The 21,357-nt window shown below is 30.7% G+C and overlaps 2 protein-coding genes across 2 annotated transcripts in view; one reads left to right on the plus strand and one right to left on the minus strand.

The window, feature by feature from the left end:
* The first annotated feature begins 949 nt into the window (after positions 1–949).
* The window catches only part of LOC134278661 (glycerophosphocholine cholinephosphodiesterase ENPP6-like), a 37,972-nt gene continuing 17,564 nt past the window's right edge, over positions 950–21,357 (plus strand). Inside the window, exons 1-8 of the mRNA XM_062760962.1 lie at positions 950–1,179; positions 1,505–1,749; positions 1,926–2,074; positions 5,646–5,808; positions 7,342–7,631; positions 7,782–7,949; positions 9,252–9,345; positions 9,484–9,616. Of these exons, the coding sequence (XP_062616946.1) occupies positions 1,530–1,749; positions 1,926–2,074; positions 5,646–5,808; positions 7,342–7,631; positions 7,782–7,949; positions 9,252–9,345; positions 9,484–9,616 (1,217 nt within the window). The 5' untranslated portion in view covers positions 950–1,179; positions 1,505–1,529. The remainder of the gene's footprint in view (positions 1,180–1,504; positions 1,750–1,925; positions 2,075–5,645; positions 5,809–7,341; positions 7,632–7,781; positions 7,950–9,251; positions 9,346–9,483; positions 9,617–21,357) is intronic.
* Positions 16,150–21,357, minus strand: part of LOC134278660 (uncharacterized) — a 30,832-nt gene continuing 25,624 nt past the window's right edge. Inside the window, exons 4-7 of the mRNA XM_062760959.1 lie at positions 17,521–17,715; positions 17,321–17,396; positions 17,196–17,219; positions 16,150–17,019 (exon numbers count right to left, since the gene is read on the minus strand). Of these exons, the coding sequence (XP_062616943.1) occupies positions 16,950–17,019; positions 17,196–17,219; positions 17,321–17,396; positions 17,521–17,715 (365 nt within the window). The 3' untranslated portion in view covers positions 16,150–16,949. The remainder of the gene's footprint in view (positions 17,020–17,195; positions 17,220–17,320; positions 17,397–17,520; positions 17,716–21,357) is intronic.

Here is a 21,357-nt window from a genome sequence, read left to right on the forward strand (position 1 = left end):
AGGATAATTCTGCATATCCCTGCGCAGTCTGCAGGATATGCGCCCTTATCGCAGCGCAATTATCATAGAATCTTTCATTGCGAAATCGCACCTTATTTTGCTTGACAGAGTTATCCAATCAAAATCCTTGATTTTGTTGCGCCATTTTGGTTAGCCTGGCAGTGCATTGAAGAAAAAAAACCCACCACCCACCCTTTTTGGGGTTTTTGGTTATATATTATTTTGCATTTTAGTCCAGATTTGTATTTTTCTAACTTGTCATATATTTTTTGATTGGCGCAATTGTTTGAACGCCCCCAAAGATTTACTCATTTATGTTATATTTTATGCATGACATGTACTCTGATATGTTCACTGCATGTAAATTTCTTAAAAGCACAGTCTCGTACGACAATGTTTGGACGCCTCCAAGGATTTACTCATTTATGTTATATTTTATGCATATTTACATGTACTCTTATATGTTCACTGCATGTAAATTTCTAGTCAGTCTCAGGGGGATCACACTTGTACCTTTCACCTGTGTACATGTAACCTGTATTGTTTAATATTAGATGATCCCCCTTAATGATTTGTTATACATTTTACTATATGTCATTGAATAAAATGACATATTCGACTAAACTGCATATCTGTGTTTGGTTGTTTTTCACTGCACTTTCAGGCTGATATTTCTCATAGGAGGCATAAACAATGTTTACTTGCAGTATCTATTAATTCTAGTGAATTGACGAGTGTTTCTCTAACAAAACCAACAATAGCACCTGATTTAAAGCGAGATAACTCGCGAAAGTGCTTTCCAAACATTTTAAAACCAGGTATTATTACATGATCTGTATCATCAGTTTTAGATTCATTTACACATATATGATATCATGATTTGTGATATATTCAATAAAATCTGTACAGTTAATTTTACTTATTAAACCACAGACATTAACGAAGTGAAACAGGATATTTCACCACAGGAACTGCGTCCATCCTTCTCAAGTCCCTAGTATCCTGATTGTCCGGAATGATTGAAGTCCATTGGGGCGGATCCGCTGACTGGACTTTAATTCAGTTTTCGGTAGCGTTATTTCAATGTTCACTGACCTGAGGCAGTATCGTAGTTCGTCGTATAAAGAAATTGTGCAACCTTCTCCAGACCGAACCAGTTTTCCAACTTTAAGCCAAATAGTAAGTACATTTGTAAATCAGGTCAAGACAATATATTTATAAGCAAATTTTGTTTCTCTAGAATTTTGATGATTTTAAACAATCTGTTGAGAGAGTGATATGGAAATTTTGAATGTGTTAAATTCAAGATGATTTAATTCATTCGGATCTTCGTTGTACATCGAAAATATTTACATGGTTTATAAAGATGACACAATTTTTATTTTGACAGAAGGTATGCCGATTGCGTAGTAAATTTTCTCTGAGGCACCTTTATGATTTCTATATCGAGAAGGGAAATTCCCAATTCACCTCTCCTTTAATTGTTTCTTTTTGCATTTTTTAGGGTTTTCCTTTGGTGAACAGATATTATGTGTTTTACAACAAAAGTACTTTTCCTCCTGTCGACATTTTACTTCGCGTCATGTTCTAAACTTGTTCTGATCCTGATGGATGGATTTCGTTGGGATTATTTTAAGCACGTGAATCTGCCGGGTTTTGATAAAATGGCGAATGAAGGCGTGAAGGCGGAATACATGTTATCAGACTATCCTACTTTATCTTACCCAAATTATTACTCCATCATGACAGGTAATGTTTAGCTTTTAAACGTTAATTGAAAATAGTTATACATGTATTTCAAAAAGGAGAAAGTTTTGTTTTGTTTTTTAAATTACTTGGAACTGCAAAATTTCATTAGTGATCAGTACTTAAGAAATGTGTAGATATAAATATGTTATTAATTTTTTCCTCATGTCATGTAAAAGGTTTGCATTGCGAATCCCATGGTATGGTAGGAAATTTTATGCATGACGTCGACAATGACAAGGATTTTTTAATTGGTACTAATCCTGACCAGAATCTTTCCATTTGGTGGGACGATGCAGAACCAGTTTGGATAACTGCTGAAAAAGAGGTATTCATATTCAGAATTCTTCAAATGCAAAACAAAAAGCTTCAGTTCGATGTTTTAGCGAATTTATTACATGTAATGATATATTAGATAAAAAAAAATTTGGATTTATATTCCAATTATATTATTAATTTTTTCTTGTACCCACTCCATTCACAGTCAGTTCGGTATCGCTGTTTCGAATTTAGTAATTTTCTTTTAATTTCTTTTATAATATATATTTTATTGCATGTTTCCATATGTCATTAATTGTATTATAATGACAGATGTATAAAAAATTGATTCAGTAATTCCGGAACATAAAATTCTCCTCTGGATGTGAATTTTATTTACTAATAAATCTTCAGATCTACCCTCACTGTAAAACAAAACATTGTAAATCAAATATATACCTTCAAACCTTGCTAGCTTTCTCAAGTGTATAGATATAAGACAGTTAAATCCTATCATATTTATTTAGTGCCACATAGATGTGTAGTAAATTTTCCCAATTTTTATATCTATCCTAAGGACCCTGGAGAATTAAGTAGCGTTCCCCGTGAAGTCTTAGCCCTTGTTTTACTACTATGCCTGTTGGTTATTAAAATAATCGATAAATAATGAAAAGATGATAACAGTGAATTATCTGGTACGAATAACAAAGAAAACAGTTTTGTGAATAGGGCAAAAACACGGACCACTGGAAATTTCAAAGGTGGGATCAGGTGGATAGAATGAATAAGCATCCTATGTATGCTAAGGATTCAGTGATGCGCAATGAGATCTGGGATGCTTAATTTACCTGAAATACGTTTTTTCTCTTTCTCTCACTCTCTTTTTAGATGATGTATTTCAGTCATCTGTAATCTACATTTCGAAAAAACTTCCCTGGACGATAATGTCTTGAAGGTCGTTTCTTTAAATGCTCATAATTTTTGTAGATGGGATATTTTTTTTCTTAAAGAGCGAGCAAGATTTTTTTTAGTAAATGTTGTCAAGTGTATGTTCATGTAGTCCTATACAGTTTAGCCTTCACCATGAATTTCATTTAACATTTCACAATGTAAAGCATATATTTCACTGGATGCTATATTAATAAATTGAATGATTTTGATAATTTAGCTTTTATTTTAATTGCATACACCCATGCATTGATGCAAATATATGCACTTTGTTGCCTTTTGTAAAAATTAAAAATCTTCAGTGCAAATGATTTTGTAATTGTAAAGTTCTATTGTATAATACGCGAGATTCGAGATTGTAACTCTCTAACGGATAGAGGCGCAAAAAGTATATCCATTTCAGCATGGAGGTGGGACAGGTTGTTTCTGTATACAAACGTACATAAATAGATGAACGATATTTATGGCCTTTAAAATCTAATCAATGTTATAGAAAGATAATAATGTTAAGCAGTGATGCATTTGATGATTTTATAAAGCTCAACTATGCATTTTTACAAATATACTTTCAATTATATTGTACTGAAAACGAAAGAAACGTCGTAATCTTATAAAAAGTAACCGATTTTCTTGATTGTTCGAATATTTTCCAAAAAGCTAGTTGGGTTTTTTTTAAGTTATAATATGGAAAAGAATCGATGTGTCATTTAGATTGCCGACGTACAATGTTCAGATGCAAATGTACCATATTTATTAGAGGTCCATATATCTTCCCTCGTCTGAAAAGTCTCAAATCCACTGATATTTTCTTTTTGTAACGATTTTTTGCTTTAAATAATGACGCCTTTACATTAATTCGGTTATTCTTCAGTTGTAGAATGCATCCTGATAATCATGTAGTCATAATAAACCAGTATATCGATGATGCAATGTATCTGTTACAGTAAATATGTGTAATCAGGAATTTCATGTATTTCCGGAATTTTAGGAAATACTTGAAATTCCTATTCTGCTGAACTTTTTCATACTTTTTACACATATTTACTGACTGCGTTTTGGTGGGATAATTTAAAATATGAATTATAAAATATAAACAGATGCACAGTGCATTCAATGTTGAGATCAGTTACACTGTAGCATAATTATCATGCGTGAATAAATAATATTTGAAATAAACTTTTGATTACTTATGAATTTTAAAAATTGCATTATTTGTAAATATTGACCAAAAAACTTAATGATATTCTGCTTTCATTTTATATTATATAAAATGTGTTTTCTATATCACAGCATACTTTCACTAACTTGAAGTTATTTAATCTAAAATAAACTAAAATCGCTTACTGGCATTTCTTTTTTGTTTTATTAGATATTCATACAATGCTACATTTAATGACAGTAAATTAAAAACCCTAGAGCATCTTATTTGCAAATAAAACAATTCTTATGCGGTCTCCTCTAAAATGAAAAAAACCCTCATATTTTAATAGTTCAAAATAGAAAAAATATTTAGTTTTGCTTAATGTTTGAATTAACTAATAATTGCAAAACATATCTATGTTACCATAATTTTAAAGATGTAATACTTTAAAGCCATATATGGCGTATGTACAATGAAAATTATTAGACTAAAATTATATGAACTTATTATTTGTATCATTACTTTATATAAAGATAGAACTTTTGTTAAATTACAAAATCTAAGTCAATTGCGTTATAAAGATATCACAATTTAATTTGGATAGTGAAAATTTTTTGACGGCGGAAGAAAATACAAAAGATTTAAATAACACATTACAGAGAAGATACAATCGTATTATTAGATGAAATGAGGTGCTCTCCGCGTTCAGAATTGTATGAAAAGCTTTAATTTATATGTATTAACTATATTTCTTTACTTAATTTTGAATTTTTCAAAAATATATTTTTTTGATCAGTTACGCCATATATGGCTTTAATAAACAGATGTACCGAGTAAATCAACATTTAAAAATCGTACATTTTTGATAAATTTTAAAACAAAAATTATGTAAAAACTAGTTGAAATACATAATTCTGATGTTAAATCTCCAAATTAATAACTACTTTACAAATAAATTTGAATATCAGGGAATCCATTTAACATTAGCAGTACAAAAAGGAATTAAAAATGAATGCATAATGTCAGATTAAAAAAAAAACAGTTCTTATCAAATGCTTTAAAAAAATAAATTTTAGTATTTGTATACTTACGGAATGTTTTAAAGGATATGTATATTCATCCAGCTTAGTTCAGTAAAAACGTGTAAAATTGGCTAAAACTTTCAGTAAATACATGAATTTCCTAGCAATTCACTAATTACGCGTATTTTCTAAAATGGCCAGTAAATACATGTATTTACTAAATGGTGTAGGAAATACATTAAATTCCTGATTTCACATATTTACTGTAACATATCCAATATATAAATATTTGTCCCACCTGTCTGTTTACGATTTTTAAAAAAATCTTAACCATGTGAATATAAATCATATTCAACGGAACTCCCTCAGCGAAGAGTGCACCAAGGGAGATAATCTCGAAACTTGCGTATTGTAGTTAGTTTACTGCAATTAAGGCCTATAACTTTCTGCCTTGTTTCTTTTACTTTCTCTCTGAATGTTATTTACAAAAATATCTCATGAAAATATATCTTTTACTTTTTTCAATTAAGGGGAAGAAATCTTATTTCTACTACTGGCCAGGCTGTGAGGTGACGATAAGAGGCAGAAAACCCACACTTTGTGTTGATTATAAGTTATCTCTGATACCCGAGTTTGAGTATTCTCTTCAGGAATCTTTAAAACTCTTACAAAACAACGCGGCGGATCTTATTGGTAAGGAAATCGAAATATTGAGGTCAAGTTTTATCAATTAAGGAAATACGCGAATATAAGTATACAGCATTTATACTCAACCCCTTATACACTGTTAAAACCTATATAAAACGATTAGAAAATATACATTTTTTAAAAATAATTTACGCGCTATTAGAAATTAAAAAAAATGGATATGCATGTTCATTAAATATCTCATTATAATTCTTAAAGATAGAAATGTTTTTTTTTTTATTTGATCAGGTCTCTGAATTTTATGAATAACTACATGTTAATCGTGTAAGATACGAGGGTCATTCAAAAAGTTCGTAGACTTTTGTCCTAACTTTTTTATTGAATGTCATATTTTATCCAAATTTGGTACAAATATTTGAACAACAGATTCAAATATTTTGAGCAAATAAATTGGAATATTTCTTGATTTTTATTAAAATTAATATCAAAGATTTAAGACGGCAAAAAAGGGGTAATGGAGCAGGGTCAAAAATGAGGGTTTTTTTTCCTAATTATACTCTTATGATGGTCATACTCCTTTAAAATTGGTATCAAAAGAAATAAAATTTAAATGCTTAAATTTAGTATTGTTTTATTACTTCAGATGCTAAAAGTAAATGTAATACATTGCTTGTTTTAAAAGATATCAATATCTGAAGACACGAAGTCTTGATTAAAAAAAGCAAAAAAATCATGACGTCGAAGGACGTCACGGAGCAGCAAGCAGCAATTAAATTTTGTCTTGCATTTGAGAACTTCTAAACCAACCTCCGAAAATGCCGGAGGAACCAGGAAAAATATATAAAATGAGCTATTTATTTGTTTATAATGGAAAGACAATTTTTGACGGGGAAAGACTTTGAATTGGACGATTGACGGTCTGCAAAGAAACAGATTATAGTTTAAAATCTTGTCAAAAGAGTTAGTAAAACGTCATAAATCGTGATGTGCGCTTCACTGTTGCAGAACATGTGGAGGCAGAGTTACGCGGTAAGGAATTTGAATCATTGACATTATTACTTCAGGAACTCGAATTATTGTTAGGATACTAGGTGTCAAGTGTTATGGAAACGTTTTAATGAATTAATAATGATACAAACCGTGTTAAAAACGAAAAGACAGTGCGAGTTTGAGAAACTTTCTCGACGGTGTTTTTGACGTTACAATATGTTTAACCTTGCTCCGTGGTGACAATACATGTTGCTTTTAAAATTGGCTAACATGAGCTCCATTTAATCAAATGGAATGAAACTTCACACATTTATTAAATATACGTTTTTACATATAAAAATGTGCTGTTATTTAACTTTGTAAAAATAATGTGATGAGGAGGAACATTGTATGTGTATTTTTTGAATGACCCTCGTATAATCTATTAAAACAAAGGTTTTGTCGCCCATGTTGTTTAGTGGTAAGAATGCATGGGCTTGCCTCGCAGAATAAAGAGGTGATACAGCATCGCGGGTTTAAATCTGACCGCGGAACGTGGGAATTATATGAGTTGCATATATGTGACATACTATAAAATTAATTTTTCAGGAATATACTTGGAAGCGCCTGACCATTATGGACACAAATTTGGTGTGAATTCTCAAAATTTGACCACTGTATTGCAAGATATTGATAACAGTTTACAAAACTTTAGGCAAAATCTGACGTCACTGAATTTACATGATGACGTCAACATAATGATTTTCTCTGATCATGGAATGACCAATATAACCAAGATGGTGAACATCACTGATGTATTGGAACTGCAGGACATTAAGGTTATTTTGTCAGAGGTGCCCTATGTCAGTATCTGGCCAATGGATGGAAAACTTGAAAAGGTATCTTGAAATTATTGTATCTACATTGTATTTTATGAAGAACATTCATCTCGGTCTTTTAAGAAAATTATAAACATATTTAAGAAATAATTGCAGACAGAATTCTTTATTATTTCTTGTTTTTAACAAATTTTCATTAAAACATTTAAGGTCTACAATGATTTAGTAACAGCAAACAAGCCCAACATAACAGTTTACAAAAAAGAATCAATTCCTGCCCGTTATCTTCTGAAGAACCACAAACGTACAGCACCAATCGTAATAGAAGCTGATAGTGGAACAGCAATAATAGCTCCATGGAAATGTAGCGAATGCGCAGTAAGTATGCATAAACCTGTATCTCTACTAATGGAGAATCAAAGGAGATAATCAAGTTATCAGTGAAGTGTCCACTAACCCTAACAAAACAATACTATAGTTAATTATAGTTTACTATAGTTAACTATTGTAAATCAAAGTGTCAAAGTTATCACTGTAGTAGATCAAAGTTTTCAAAGTGTAAACTTTAGTGTCAAAGTGATCACTTTAGTAAAGCAAAGTTTTCAGAGTGATCACTAGAGTGTCATAGTTATCACTATAGTAAATCAAAGTTATCACTATAGTAAATCAAAGTTTTTCCATAGTGAATCGAAGTTTAAATAGTGATCACCATGGTAAATCAAAGTTTTCATAGTTTTCACTATAGTAAATCAAAGTGTTCACTATAGTTAAAGTTTTCAAAGTGTCAAATTGTTCACTATAGTTAACTATAGTAAACTATAACTAACTATAGTATTTTTGTTAGGGTTGTTTGTCCATCAATCAATCGAGCTTAGAGATAGTTTCCAACTAGTCTGAATTAAGTAAGATTTATTTCATATAGGTCGTCTTATTGGAGGTATACAAACCCGAATTCCTTCATTTCTTGTACTCAAGCATATTAAACTTGTCATAATGGACAAAGGGGAGAATAGGAGAATATAAAACAATTTTTCTAACGAACATATGTTAACTCAAGCCTCTTTTTGTTCATAATTTTATTATTTATATGTTTTTTGCTCTTAAATTTCTGCCTACAAGTTTAAAATCGGTTGCTCAAAGAGGAAAATTCGCTACCTCCAGTATGGCGGCCAACGGGATATACATGTAAATCTTGCTTAAATCAGGCCAGTCGAAAACTGTCTATAGCCAAACGTAAATATCAATCTTGAGTATCTTTTTTTTTTTTGATAATGATATTTTCGGAAATATATAGCTTGATCGATAAACAGAGGAAATACTTACACCGTCTTAACAGATTAAAAGATACTGAAAACTGTATAATCCATTAAAACTTTTGAAATGCTAATGTCGGTCTGATATTATAAGGAGAGATCTTAAATAAAACATTTTTTTTTACTTATTGGTGTTTTCAGGCAAATTAAATCGCTATTAAATTTGTCTCTCTTCGAATATGACGGATTTTTTTATTCATTAATTTTAACCTAGCGTACATGTGTATACATTGTAATTGCTAAAACAATGTAAAATGCAACTGCATGGTTTCAGTCTTTCTCGTGATCAACTGTCATGAAAGGTATGATGAACTGAGACTTGCTTATTTTACCCATTGAAAAACTAATGCATTTTTTTTAAAACTAGGATAAATTTAAACCTGGAACTACCTACAAAGGCATGCACGGATATGACAATACTAATCCAGATATGAGGGGGATTTTTAGAGCAGCCGGACCGGGTATGTTTATGTCAAAACCAACAAGACTCTAGAGTTTATTATGCGCACCAGATCAGTGTACATGTATATACATTTTTTTAAGAACAATTTGATAATTAAGTACTGGAATGATTTTGTTTTATCATGTCCTTATTTCAGCCTTCAAAAAGAATTTTGTGAGCAATCCGATAGCTAATGTGGAGCTTTATCAAATAATGTGTGATATTCTTGAAATAAAACCAAAGGATAACAATGGGACTTGGAGTAATGTCGCACAAATGATGACAAAATCTGACATTTCTTCTGCAAGATCAACAAAATTGTTCTTTCCTTTGTTTCTGTTTGTCATGTTTAGTGTTGTTCTCATCTAATTTATAGATAAAATACATAATTATATGGACGAAATGTATTTCTGTATTGCAACTTATTTTATGTTAAAAACAAAGTGTTATACTTCAAACCTCATTTGAAATGTTATGTCTCTTGACCGCCATCTCTCAGGAAAAACCTATAAACACCGTCAAGACGAAGCTCACTGGTCTAAAAAAAATTTGGATAGGCGATTAGAAAGCCACAAAGCGAGTATATAATTATTTACTAAGTACAAAAAGTGTGCTGGTTTTCGTTTCATTTTTCTGTCTAAAAACCTAGAAGTTGTGAACATCCCAAATTTTGCCTAATTATAAGTAACTGATTTGTTGCACTCTTTTTCTCATGCCATAAAGACATTAACCTTAGTATTGATACTGTTTTTTGGTATTGACATTATTGGTACTCGTATGTATGTCGTAAAAAATTACAACATCCTTCTATTTATATTTACATGAAACCAACACGGAAAATTTGGTACATACAGTACCCGCATCGTTATTCTATACAAAATCTATCGTGCATGTATCATATCGTATCGTGCGTGTATCCTATCGTATCGTGCGTGTATCCTATCGTTTCATGTTTTCCGTTCATCGTGTTTTGCGTTTTTTATCGTGTTTTCCGTTTGTCGTGTTTTGCGTTTATCGTGTAGATCGTTTATCAGGTTCTACCGTGTATCGTGTTTTGCGTTTATCGTGTATATTCGGAAACCCTCGCATTTTATCTTTACTACAGGAAGGAACAACCGAGGTATTCCGAGTTTCCTTTTCGTTTTGTTAACTAAAATAAGATTATTTTAACGAAGAAAGAGAAAGGAAAGTTTTATCCCTTATTTTTTCATCATTAAAAGAAATATGAAAGCGTAGAATGAAAAGAATAAATATATAAGTAATATAATTAATAATTTAAATAATCAATAATCAATTCAATTAAGAAAATAACCATATCATAGTCGAGCAGAAAATCAAAATTAATTTTTGAAAATGAAATAATCGATACCCTGTTTCTTTTTTAATTCATAGAATTGTATGATTTTTTGGTCAAAATTAAATATAAATAAGATTTTTTGAATTAGTCAGAGTCACTAGAGGATGATTTTCGGTAAGTCACGGTGTATACGTACCCCCCTCCCCTCCCCCCGAAAAATTATAACTATAATTAGCTGTGGATTGACATGTATCTTTTCTCAATGCAATATTCATTTTCTTCCGATCAATCGTCGGTACTATTAGGAATGTGTTTTCGCCTCTGATCTACATGTATGCACAATTATTTAAAATCTTGATTTGAAAAAAAATAATAATAACGAAGCATTTAAGACATTGATCCAGATAACTTTAACACTGATTTTTGAAATGTATTTTTTTCACTATCTAATTAGTTAAATTCCTTAATATGTCTCTATTTAAAAAAATCAAAATTATAAAATGTAATACATGAAAATGCTCTACTCGATTTAATTATCACACCATGGCAGTTAATATAAAATAGAAGTTTTTCATTAATTTTATCTGGCATTAGATAATCTATAAATAATAAACAGGAAAAAACATGATGACTTAATTTTAACAGCTTACCTTTTCGTCGTGGAAATAAACTGAAATTATAATGCACGTACCTGAGTGTCAAATTGAAGAGCTTTCCTTGCCGTAAAACTGACACTATGTGTATCTCTCTAATCAGCACACTGCCCTCTTGTGCGGTCAACACCCCCTCCCCCTTCTCCCCTATCCCCCTAAATGACAGCTAGGCCTGTGTGAGTTCACCGTCAACATACCTGAACTGCTCTCTCACCTTGTGTCAAACAGTATCTATTTTCGGGATTCTGTTCATACCTTGTGTGAACTACATGTACACTCATAAAAGATTTTTTCCAAATCAATTAAATATAAATTGTACAATTTGTGGATTAATTATAGATACAGGGAGTATGATCCCTTTACACAACTTTCCGCTTAGTGTACTTTCCGCTTAGTGTACTACCCTCCTACAATGTGTTTGCAGCACAAGCGCTTTGCTTCGGAGTCCATCCCCTACTAAGATAACAGACATACAGACAACTCAGATCAGACCCATCCAATCATGTAAACACCTGTAATGATAACACATGTATTACATTTATCACTTTATTATTGATACTTTGAGCACAAAAACACACATTTGTTACAATCAACGTAATTGGAGATAAAAGGCCGCAATTTTTTGTGGGGACGGGGGATACCTACAAATGTACCAAAATAACAATGGGCACATAGGGGGCCGAGTGTAAGCACAAGTGCCCGATCCGAACGGTCACCACGTTCTGGACCAGTGAATGCGGGACTGCCCTTCTCCCTGTCTCCAGCGCCACCTGGTGTACCCATTTACTTTACCAGACTGTGGCCTCCCCCAGCTTGTGCGAGGTGGAGGTGGAACCAGCCATGACAGGCCATGAACCACGGATGTTACCATATAATGTTACTTTAGACAACTTATGTGCTACATGTACTTATGTATCACATACCAAAACGCCCCCCTGCTTTGAGGCAGGGTGGGGAGACAACCAGGTTATGGGGCCACTTGATCCCAACATACACAAAAGTATCCCTCAGTCCCCGCCCCCCATCCCGGAATTGCGACAATAAAGGGTTAAAAGATAAGTTCCCAAATATGTTTTCCCCATTTATAATTAACCAGGTTTCCCCTGTTATGAAAGTGTTCATGGTAGATAATTTACACTACATGCACTAGAAAGTCTAATGAACTGGTGTAAGCGTGTAATTAGTCCTTGATGGTCAAAGGCTCTGCGCTTCTCACACTTTCCTACACTGATGGGTGCATGGTATCTCCATGGGTCCGCATTCCAGTGTCCTGCAAGATAAAACAAAACACAGCAGAAAGGAAAACTCTTAAATTCTGATAAGCAATGACCTTTCAACTATTAATTACAGGGGTGGGTGGGCTGGGAAAAAAGCGTCTGGTTTCAACAATTTGCTGGTTAGAAAAGGGGGATAACTTCCGGTGCACATTTATGAGTAACTCGTACGTAGTTTGACTCGTAATACATATTTGTATATTCCTGATGTAATACCTTGTGTACAATTCGGCCCAACTACCAAACATTAAAAACCCTGTCCTAAATTAATAATTTACTATTTGATATAAAATCAAATAATCTTGATTAAAAAAAAATCATTTCCTTGCTTGAATTTAAATAAAAAAATCTAATAAATCAATTTAATGAAACAAAGTCCCTTAACTCTATCCGCTGATTTATTTTATTTGTAAAATGTTTCCATAATGTTTATGTAAATAAGTCCTTTCATGAACTTAAAAAAAATACTGCACTCATGGTACATGGACTTTCGGATCACCGGGTTTTCATATGGTTACAGACAGAATTAATTTTATGAAACAATTTCTTTGATCGTAGAAAAGATTGAAATAATTCTAACATTCTAAACTATGAAAATTTGCTCGCATTTTTTTTTCTACGGTATTTTACTATAATAATAAAAAAGAAGTTTGATTCCGCCGTGACCATGCAAGACGAGTAAATGTACTTCACCCAATCAATATATAGTATTAATCTATTTTATTCCATACGTATATAACTTAATTCAAGAAGTCAATATTATTTTTGGCTATTTGGGTAGATAATGTTTATCAAACTTTAAATTGGTTACGGACTTTCAACATCCCACCCTTCGAATATGCCGTATATGAGATTACCGGGTAAGTTTAAAATAATTTCAGGGTTTAATAATTCATTTGCATCAGAAACAGTACACACAAAGTTTAATTTCAATGATTTATAATTATTTAGTTGGAAAAGTCGCATTTTACCCTTTTAATATTTGTTTATAAATGTTTGTGTTTTGTATAATAAAGAAAAAAAGTATTTTATCATTCAATGTTCGTTAATTAACACTAGGTTTTAAGTATCTGATATATGAATGTTTACATGTACATAAGTGAGAACTTAACGTAAAGGTACATGTACATGTCCATTTGTAGCAGATTCATATTCTGTTGACACAGTTTACATGTATTAATGCAGAGCGGCACTTTATTAACAATCATTTAGATTTCTACTCAGAAAATAACTTTTCTTGAACTATATAGTTCTTTAAAGCCGATTTCTTTGGACCCTTCTTTCGACCGGTCCTCTACATGTATTTTTTCCCCTAAGCTTTTAATACATGTATTTAATTGCGATTTTTGGATACACCGCAGATTCTAAGCTTTAGACATTAAATACAAATATTTAATTTATTACGTAAATTTCTTCCGTGAAATAATTTAGTACTTGTAGATAAATTTAATGGGTACAAACGTATAATTTTTTCATAAATAGTAAATATATTTATATAGTTTCATAATTTAAAAAAAAAATACAGTCTCCATTTCATAATAATCCATTTAATCATTGCCAAAAAAATTAAATAAACAACTTTTGTAAAATTACCAGTCATCTCAATATTTTTATTATAATAATTAAATGTACTTTTAAATTATAATTTAGATTTGAAGCTTTGCAAGTATTTGAATTAAAATATTGCAGCAAACTACACAAAATAATCTTGTCGTCTTGTCAGAAAACGTTCTGCATTTTGAAACAATCCTATCAGGTTTTGCGTTTATCCTATCGTGAAGATCGTTCATCAGGTCTATCGTGTTTTGCGTGTATCGTGTTTTGCGTTTTTTCGTGTTTTGCATTTATCCTATCGTGCGTGTATCCTATCGTATCGTGCGTGTATCCTATTGTATCAAGTATCCTGTAAATAATAACGATGCGGGTACTGTAGAATAAAAAATGTACTGAAAAATCTTAAATAATTGAGTTTATATTATTTCAATTCTTCATGTGTAATTTATATACATTAGTATTGTTCTACTTTTTACGAGGAGAGTTTGTATCATGTAAAAAAATTAATTTTGTTCATGTAAGGTTTGACTTATTTAATTTAATAATGTAAAAATTATTCAAAAATAAATTAAAATAAAATCAACATGTCTAATCAAGCATATTTTTCCAAAAAAAAAAAAAAATAAATAAATAAAATAAAATTTTTCATACCTTAAGTATATTTGATTATTATTAATTTTTGAAAACAATGGTACAAGTTTATTACGCTAAACAACACCGTTGATTTTGTGTAGATAACCGATGACAATTATCATAATGACGTCAACTTTGGAACCATGCTCCCTCGTATCATTAATATTAACGACCAACAGTTTTTTTTTTTTTTTTTTTTTTTTTTACATATATTGATATAATCAACATGTAATGCGAGATAACCTCTTTAGATGTTTTATACATAACATTGTATATATATATATGTAGTATGTATATATTTTACTTGACTTTTGTTTAAATCAGTTAAATTAGAAATGAAGCTTTTTGACTTATCTCATACTTTCAATATCGATATCATTGTGTGAATTTGAGTACTAATCAAAAAGCAAAACCTAGAAGTCGGATTATGCTAAAAGTAGCGAGTATATTTTCTACAGATGTAAAAGGAATCCTTCAAGAAAAAAATCTGCAATTAAAACTGATTTGCGGCATTTGAAACACAAACAGACTACTAAGCACAAGCAGAAGTTCAGACTAGCAAATTCACGACATACCTGCATGTACGAAAGTGAAAAAGTCATAGTACCTCGAAGGTCAAGCAAAATAGCAAGCCAAAATGAGCCAATTAAAATTGCTAAAAGAAGAATGGATTAATCCTTGAACCAATTATCTTTATCATATGGGATCTTGTGCGGATGAATATCAGCAATTATTAAAACGTAAAAACCCATATATAATCGTAGGTACATGTACAAAGTACATAACTAAAATTAGAACAAAAGCCTTGTTGACAAGAATGGTCCTGAACAAACAAAAACACAGCAACAATACAATATAGAAATTAGTTCATCTAATGAAACACAATATACCAGAAAATAATGTGATAAGAGGTATCCACTCATAGGCCTTATTAACTATCGCTATGGTTTGATGTTTTTATCGATAACTCATTACCGGAACTTGTTCACAGCATGTACGAAGCATGCAGCTAAATGTTGTTTTTTAAAGAACCACCTTTTTAGGTTGCGATGGGACAAATATCAGATTGCTATACAGCACAAACCGGCTATTCAATGAAAATCAATCGTACTTAACTCCGAAATCTCAGGTTTTTTTAATCAGAATACATTTTCCATTAAACTTGCTCTTCAGTTTGAATTTGGAATGCTTTTACTTCTGTATACAGGGTTATTTTTGCCCCGTTTTAAATTTGCCCTGTCAAAGTTTTGTTTAAGTACTTATACTGTATTATATGAATTTGCCCCGTTATAAATTCGCCCAAATGAGGCTAGGGCGAAAGGGGCGAAAATAAAACGGGGGGCGAAAATGTCCCTGTATACAGTATGTTAACGTTAGCACGTCATATTCAGTTGAGAAATAACGTGAAATTATATGAATTAAAATTCATAGAAAATATTTTAAAGTCAAATTAATATTTTTTATAATGTCTTAAAACTTCTTTCAAGACATTTAATTGTGCTTATCTTATGATCCCATGCTGATTATTCCTCTAATAGAAACATTTGTCACATTTGGGAAATTTTGTCCTGAAAACAGAATATTGAAATAATCTGCTTTTATTTCCCATGATGTGCAACTTGAAACGTTAATTGAAAACCTTATTATTCTGTACATTGACTTAACTAATGCTCTTAGATATATATATTTTTAATTTTATTTATATATTCTCTTTACACTTTCCCTCCCTAGCTGACTCACTAAATTCAACAACAAAATATATATAAATTTGTACTGTCAGTAATTTTTTTTAATTTTTCATGTTTTCGAGAGTGGACAGAAAGAGAAAACATAGATATATATTCACTTTGTATTACATTACGGGCACCATTGACCTTAATTTAAATTGCATTGTTAAATAATGTTTTGACAGAAACTGTCTTTTATCTCTAAATTTCATTAAGTGTTATTCCATACTATTCATATACATAGAAATAAAGGGCAAGAAATACTGTACATAGGGTTATTTTCGCCTGTATGTTTGCACGTACGACAATTTTGCCCCGTTTTAAATCGCCTAGTTATAGTTCTGTTTAAGAAATTATGCTGTGTTCCTTGAATTCTCCCTGTTTTTTATTCGCTTAACCATGAAGAGGGCGAAAGTAGCTCCTGTACATGCAATTCCTGATTTTCACAAAGAGACTATGAGACAAAATTTCACGTGATGCGTTTTTCAAAAACTCTGTAGTTCGACGTTGCAAATAAGTGCTGGTTGTCTGTTTTCTGCCTTTAAAAGTCTTTCACTGAAAATGAAATACGCATATTTAATATTTAGATTTACCTTCCAATAAAATCAAATAAAATACAATTAACTTACATCATGCAAAGATGCTTTTAATCAAGATATATATTATATTTTAAGCAATTTTTTCTGTATCATTTTTAATCTTTTAAAAGTGATATTTAGTCATCATATTACCTTAGGAAGTACTTTTTTGTTTTTCTACAACGAAGATAAACAACCGTTTTAAGACTTTGTATAGTTTCAATGTCATAGCAGAGATGTTTAATACAGCATCACCAATGTAAATAGATAAAATTTACCTCCTTTTCCAGTTAATTGCCAGAAATAACCATGAAATAAAGACAGCGATACCCCCTCCAACTATAATTAACAGATCTGTAAAAGAAATAATAAATCTTATAAACTTAAGGAAGTCTTTTCCAGTATTATTCTATACACTGTAATTGTTTGATAGATGTATATGAGTATGATTGAAGAAATAAACTTCTTATTCACTCACAAAGTGATGATCCTTTATTGACTTCAGTATCTTCCTTCAGTGAACATTCTTGTTGGTGTCTTGATCCCCTTCCGGGGGTTGTCTGCCCAGCTGGACATTTTGTACACGACAGTTGACCTTCCTTCTCCTGATAACTACCAAAGTCACACTTTTCACAGGTACTGTCTATATAGAATCTTCCTGGAGAACATTTAACTGGAAAAGGGAATCTTTAACATAGTTGCATTCGATAAATAAATACTAGATTTAGTATAAGCATGGGATATAAATTTTATATATTATCGAATATGACTTGTTTCATTTTGTAACATATTCTATGGTAATGAAACCAACATACACACTTATTAAAAATGTAGTATTTAAGGCAGAACCATACTCGAGTGACGTCACCAAAACTTCATAAAAAACATAATTATCCAAAACAGAATTGATGTAAATCTTAATTTAAAATGATTTTGCATTACATGTAGTTGCAGTGCAGTAAGAATTTGATTTCGCCTTTTTATCTTCAAGTTTACAAAGTATTATAATTGACATACATGTACATGCATATTCTAACTGCTATCTACTGTTCATACAGTATTCACAATAACTTATCGTTGAAAATTGTGAAGTTTTTTTTGTCTTAACAAATTTCTCTTACTGTTTCTCAAACAAATAAATGACGCCAATACTATTCGTAATTTTAATCATTTTCAAATAAAATAAAGTTTTCGAACACGCTTTTATTATGTTTCCATGTGAAATATTCTAGTAGCATATTAATAATGATATTACACAGAAAAAATGAGTATTTATTTCAAATCTTTGGTCAAATCCATTTAATAAATTAAGTAAAAAAAAACATTCCTGTATCCAAACAGGAAACTACTTTAAGGGATACCGGTATGTAGAAATATGAAAAATACCGAAATACCACAATAGAATTTGATGGCTGTAGATATTTTGGGCATTTTACTCCGCTTTCTGCGCTGGCTACGTGTATACGTTTATGAGTAGTAAAAAAAATTCCAAATTTTATCGGAAAATTTTAACAAGTCTTTTTTTTTTGATGGGATGCGCCCTACTCTCGATTTAAGGATTTTGATGAAACAGTCTGATAATCATATAGGATTTACCGCTTAGGTTCAATCCCTTCAATATTCTTTTTTACCACAAAATACTTTTTGCAAACAGAATTTTCCACATAAAAGTAATGTCAAAATCGTATACATGTACCTATTAATATACAAAAATATAAATAATTTTACAATAAAAGATTATTGAGTCTTTATTCAATCCGCTGTGTGCATTTTCATATTAGCCTTATTTGACAATATTTGAATATGTAAGATAAGAAACTTGTCAATTTATTGGTTTTAATCAAATGCTTCGAAAGATTGGGTCAAATGCGAAACTAATGTCAAATGTCGTTCAGCTGATTACATGTGTAGGTTATTGAAATGTGTGCATTCAAAAACATAATGAAATTCATCACCAATCTTATAAAGATCATAAAGTACAAATCCTTTGTTCTCTTAGAAGACCATTCCATCTCCCAGTATCAATAGGGAGTTTAAAGTTGTTACATCAAAATTAACAAAATTGAAAATTTTCTAGGTAGATTAACAAGATATCTTTCTGGTTCTCGTATTTTTTTTTATAAATACGATAATTTACACCCTTTCATGAGTTAAAAACATTTCTTTGCCAGTTTTGGATATTTTGATCAACAAGTATTCCTTTTATTTCATTTTTTACCCATGCGACACTGTACATCTGTTGTGTTGTCCATAAATAAGATAAACCACAATCATTTAAAATGTTTTTAACATAGTTAGCACAAGGTAATTTATGCCTTAATGCTAATACATACATTTTTGTAGCAAATTTATCCATCGTTTGAGAAAAATGTAGTTTTGCCCAAAAAGAAATCATTCTCACCTTAATATTAAGGAAAAGTGGGAATCTGTCAAGTTTCCCATATACCATGTAATTTGGCGTTTTATTCTACAAACCTAGTATATATTTACAATATTTTGAGTGAAGTTTTTCGATTAGAGTATTTTTTGTAAATCCCCATATTTCACATCCATATAACAAAACTGGCTGTACAATTCTGTCAAACAAATCTATCTGACAATCAATAGAAAGATTATGTTGTTTACATTTTGATATCACTCCATACATAGCTTTTACAGATTTATTGTATTGTTCTTTTATATTTTGATTTTAAAAACCTGATTTTGAAATAAATATATTCCTAAGTACTTATAACTATCAACAATCTCTAGACTAAAACCATCATAGGTAAAATATAAATCCTGTGTTATTCGACCTCTTCCAAAAAACATTATTCTTGTTTTGTCGACATTTACTTTTAATCACCATTTTATACAATAACATGAAAACTTTTCAACATACTTTGTAATGACTCAGGATTTTCAGCAAATAAAACAGTGTCATCAGCATACAGCAGAGCAAAAAGCTTAATTTGACATGAAGTTCATTCTCAATAATTTCAGATAGTTTCTCTAGACCAGTTATATCATTCATGGTTAGGAATGATTCTAAATCATTTAAATAGAGAGAGAACAGAAAAGGGGACAAATTTTCACCCTGTCTTACACCAAGTTGACAAGAAAAAGTATCTGAAAAACCACCATTTACTTTAAGTTTTGCCTTGATACCCTCATACCTTTTCTTGATTATTCTAAAACATTTTCCATCTATATTGCAATCAAATAGTATTTTGTTCCAGAGTCCTATTCTCCATACAGAATCAAAAGCTTTTTCAAAATCAATAAAGGCACAATATATTCTTTTTTGAAAACCTTTTCGAATATTTCGATGATCGTATGCAAAGAAAATATATTATCAATTGTACCATAATTTTTACGAAATCCAGCTTGATTTTCTTGTATTGTTTTGAATTCTTCTGAATATCTGTTAAGTCTATTATTTAAAATGGATGTAAATAACTTTCCAACACAACTAATTAAAGTTATTGGGCGATAATTTGTGGGTTCAGTATCATCACCATTACTCTTATAGATAGGAATAATTTCACCACACAACCACTCGGAGGGGAAACAACCACTGTTAAGAATTTTGTTGAATATTTTTTTATAGAGGGGCACCATTATGTTGAATGAGCTTTTAATATATTCATTGTATATGTCATCACTTCCACATGATTTGTTTCTTTTAAGACTTTTTATACTTTGCATTATTTCATCACAAGTTATCGGTTCATTTATAGACTCATTACACTGTAAATTAGAGAGAATATCTATATCCTCATTTGATAAAACATAGTCAGGTATTTCATTATCTTTTTCCGTATTTAAATCTTTAAAAAATTCATATAATTCCTCAGCAGGTGCATTTTCATTATTTCTATTTTTTCTCCCAGAGTTTATTATTTTCCAGTATTCTTTCGGGTTTGTCGATTTTAGTGTTTTTTCAATTTTTCTTTTGTTTGATTTTTATGGTTATTTACACACATGTTCAACATTTTTTAAATATTTTTTTTACTATACATATCGTATTTGAGATCTTTACTTCTATATCTCTGGAAGCGTTTTTTAGCCTTACGAAATGTTTGTCGTGCGTTGTAACATTCTATTGTAAACCAAGGGTGGTGAAAATCTATTTCTTTGATTATTTTTTATCCCAAATGTTTCTTTTGCACTTGTAAGGATGCTATAGGTATCGTTTACAATTTTGCCAATAAAATTTGTATCGATTTCTTCCTCTTTAATATTGTCTAGAATTCTACATAAATTGTTAATTTCTATATTTTGCTGATCTAATTTTTCAAGAAAAATATGTTGCAAGTCATCATTCCAACATTTA

Source organism: Saccostrea cucullata, unplaced genomic scaffold (assembly GCF_032062105.1).
Source record: "Saccostrea cucullata isolate Sc308-1 unplaced genomic scaffold, CSIRO_AGI_Scuc_v1 ctg664, whole genome shotgun sequence".
NCBI lineage: Eukaryota > Metazoa > Mollusca > Bivalvia > Ostreida > Ostreidae > Saccostrea > Saccostrea cuccullata.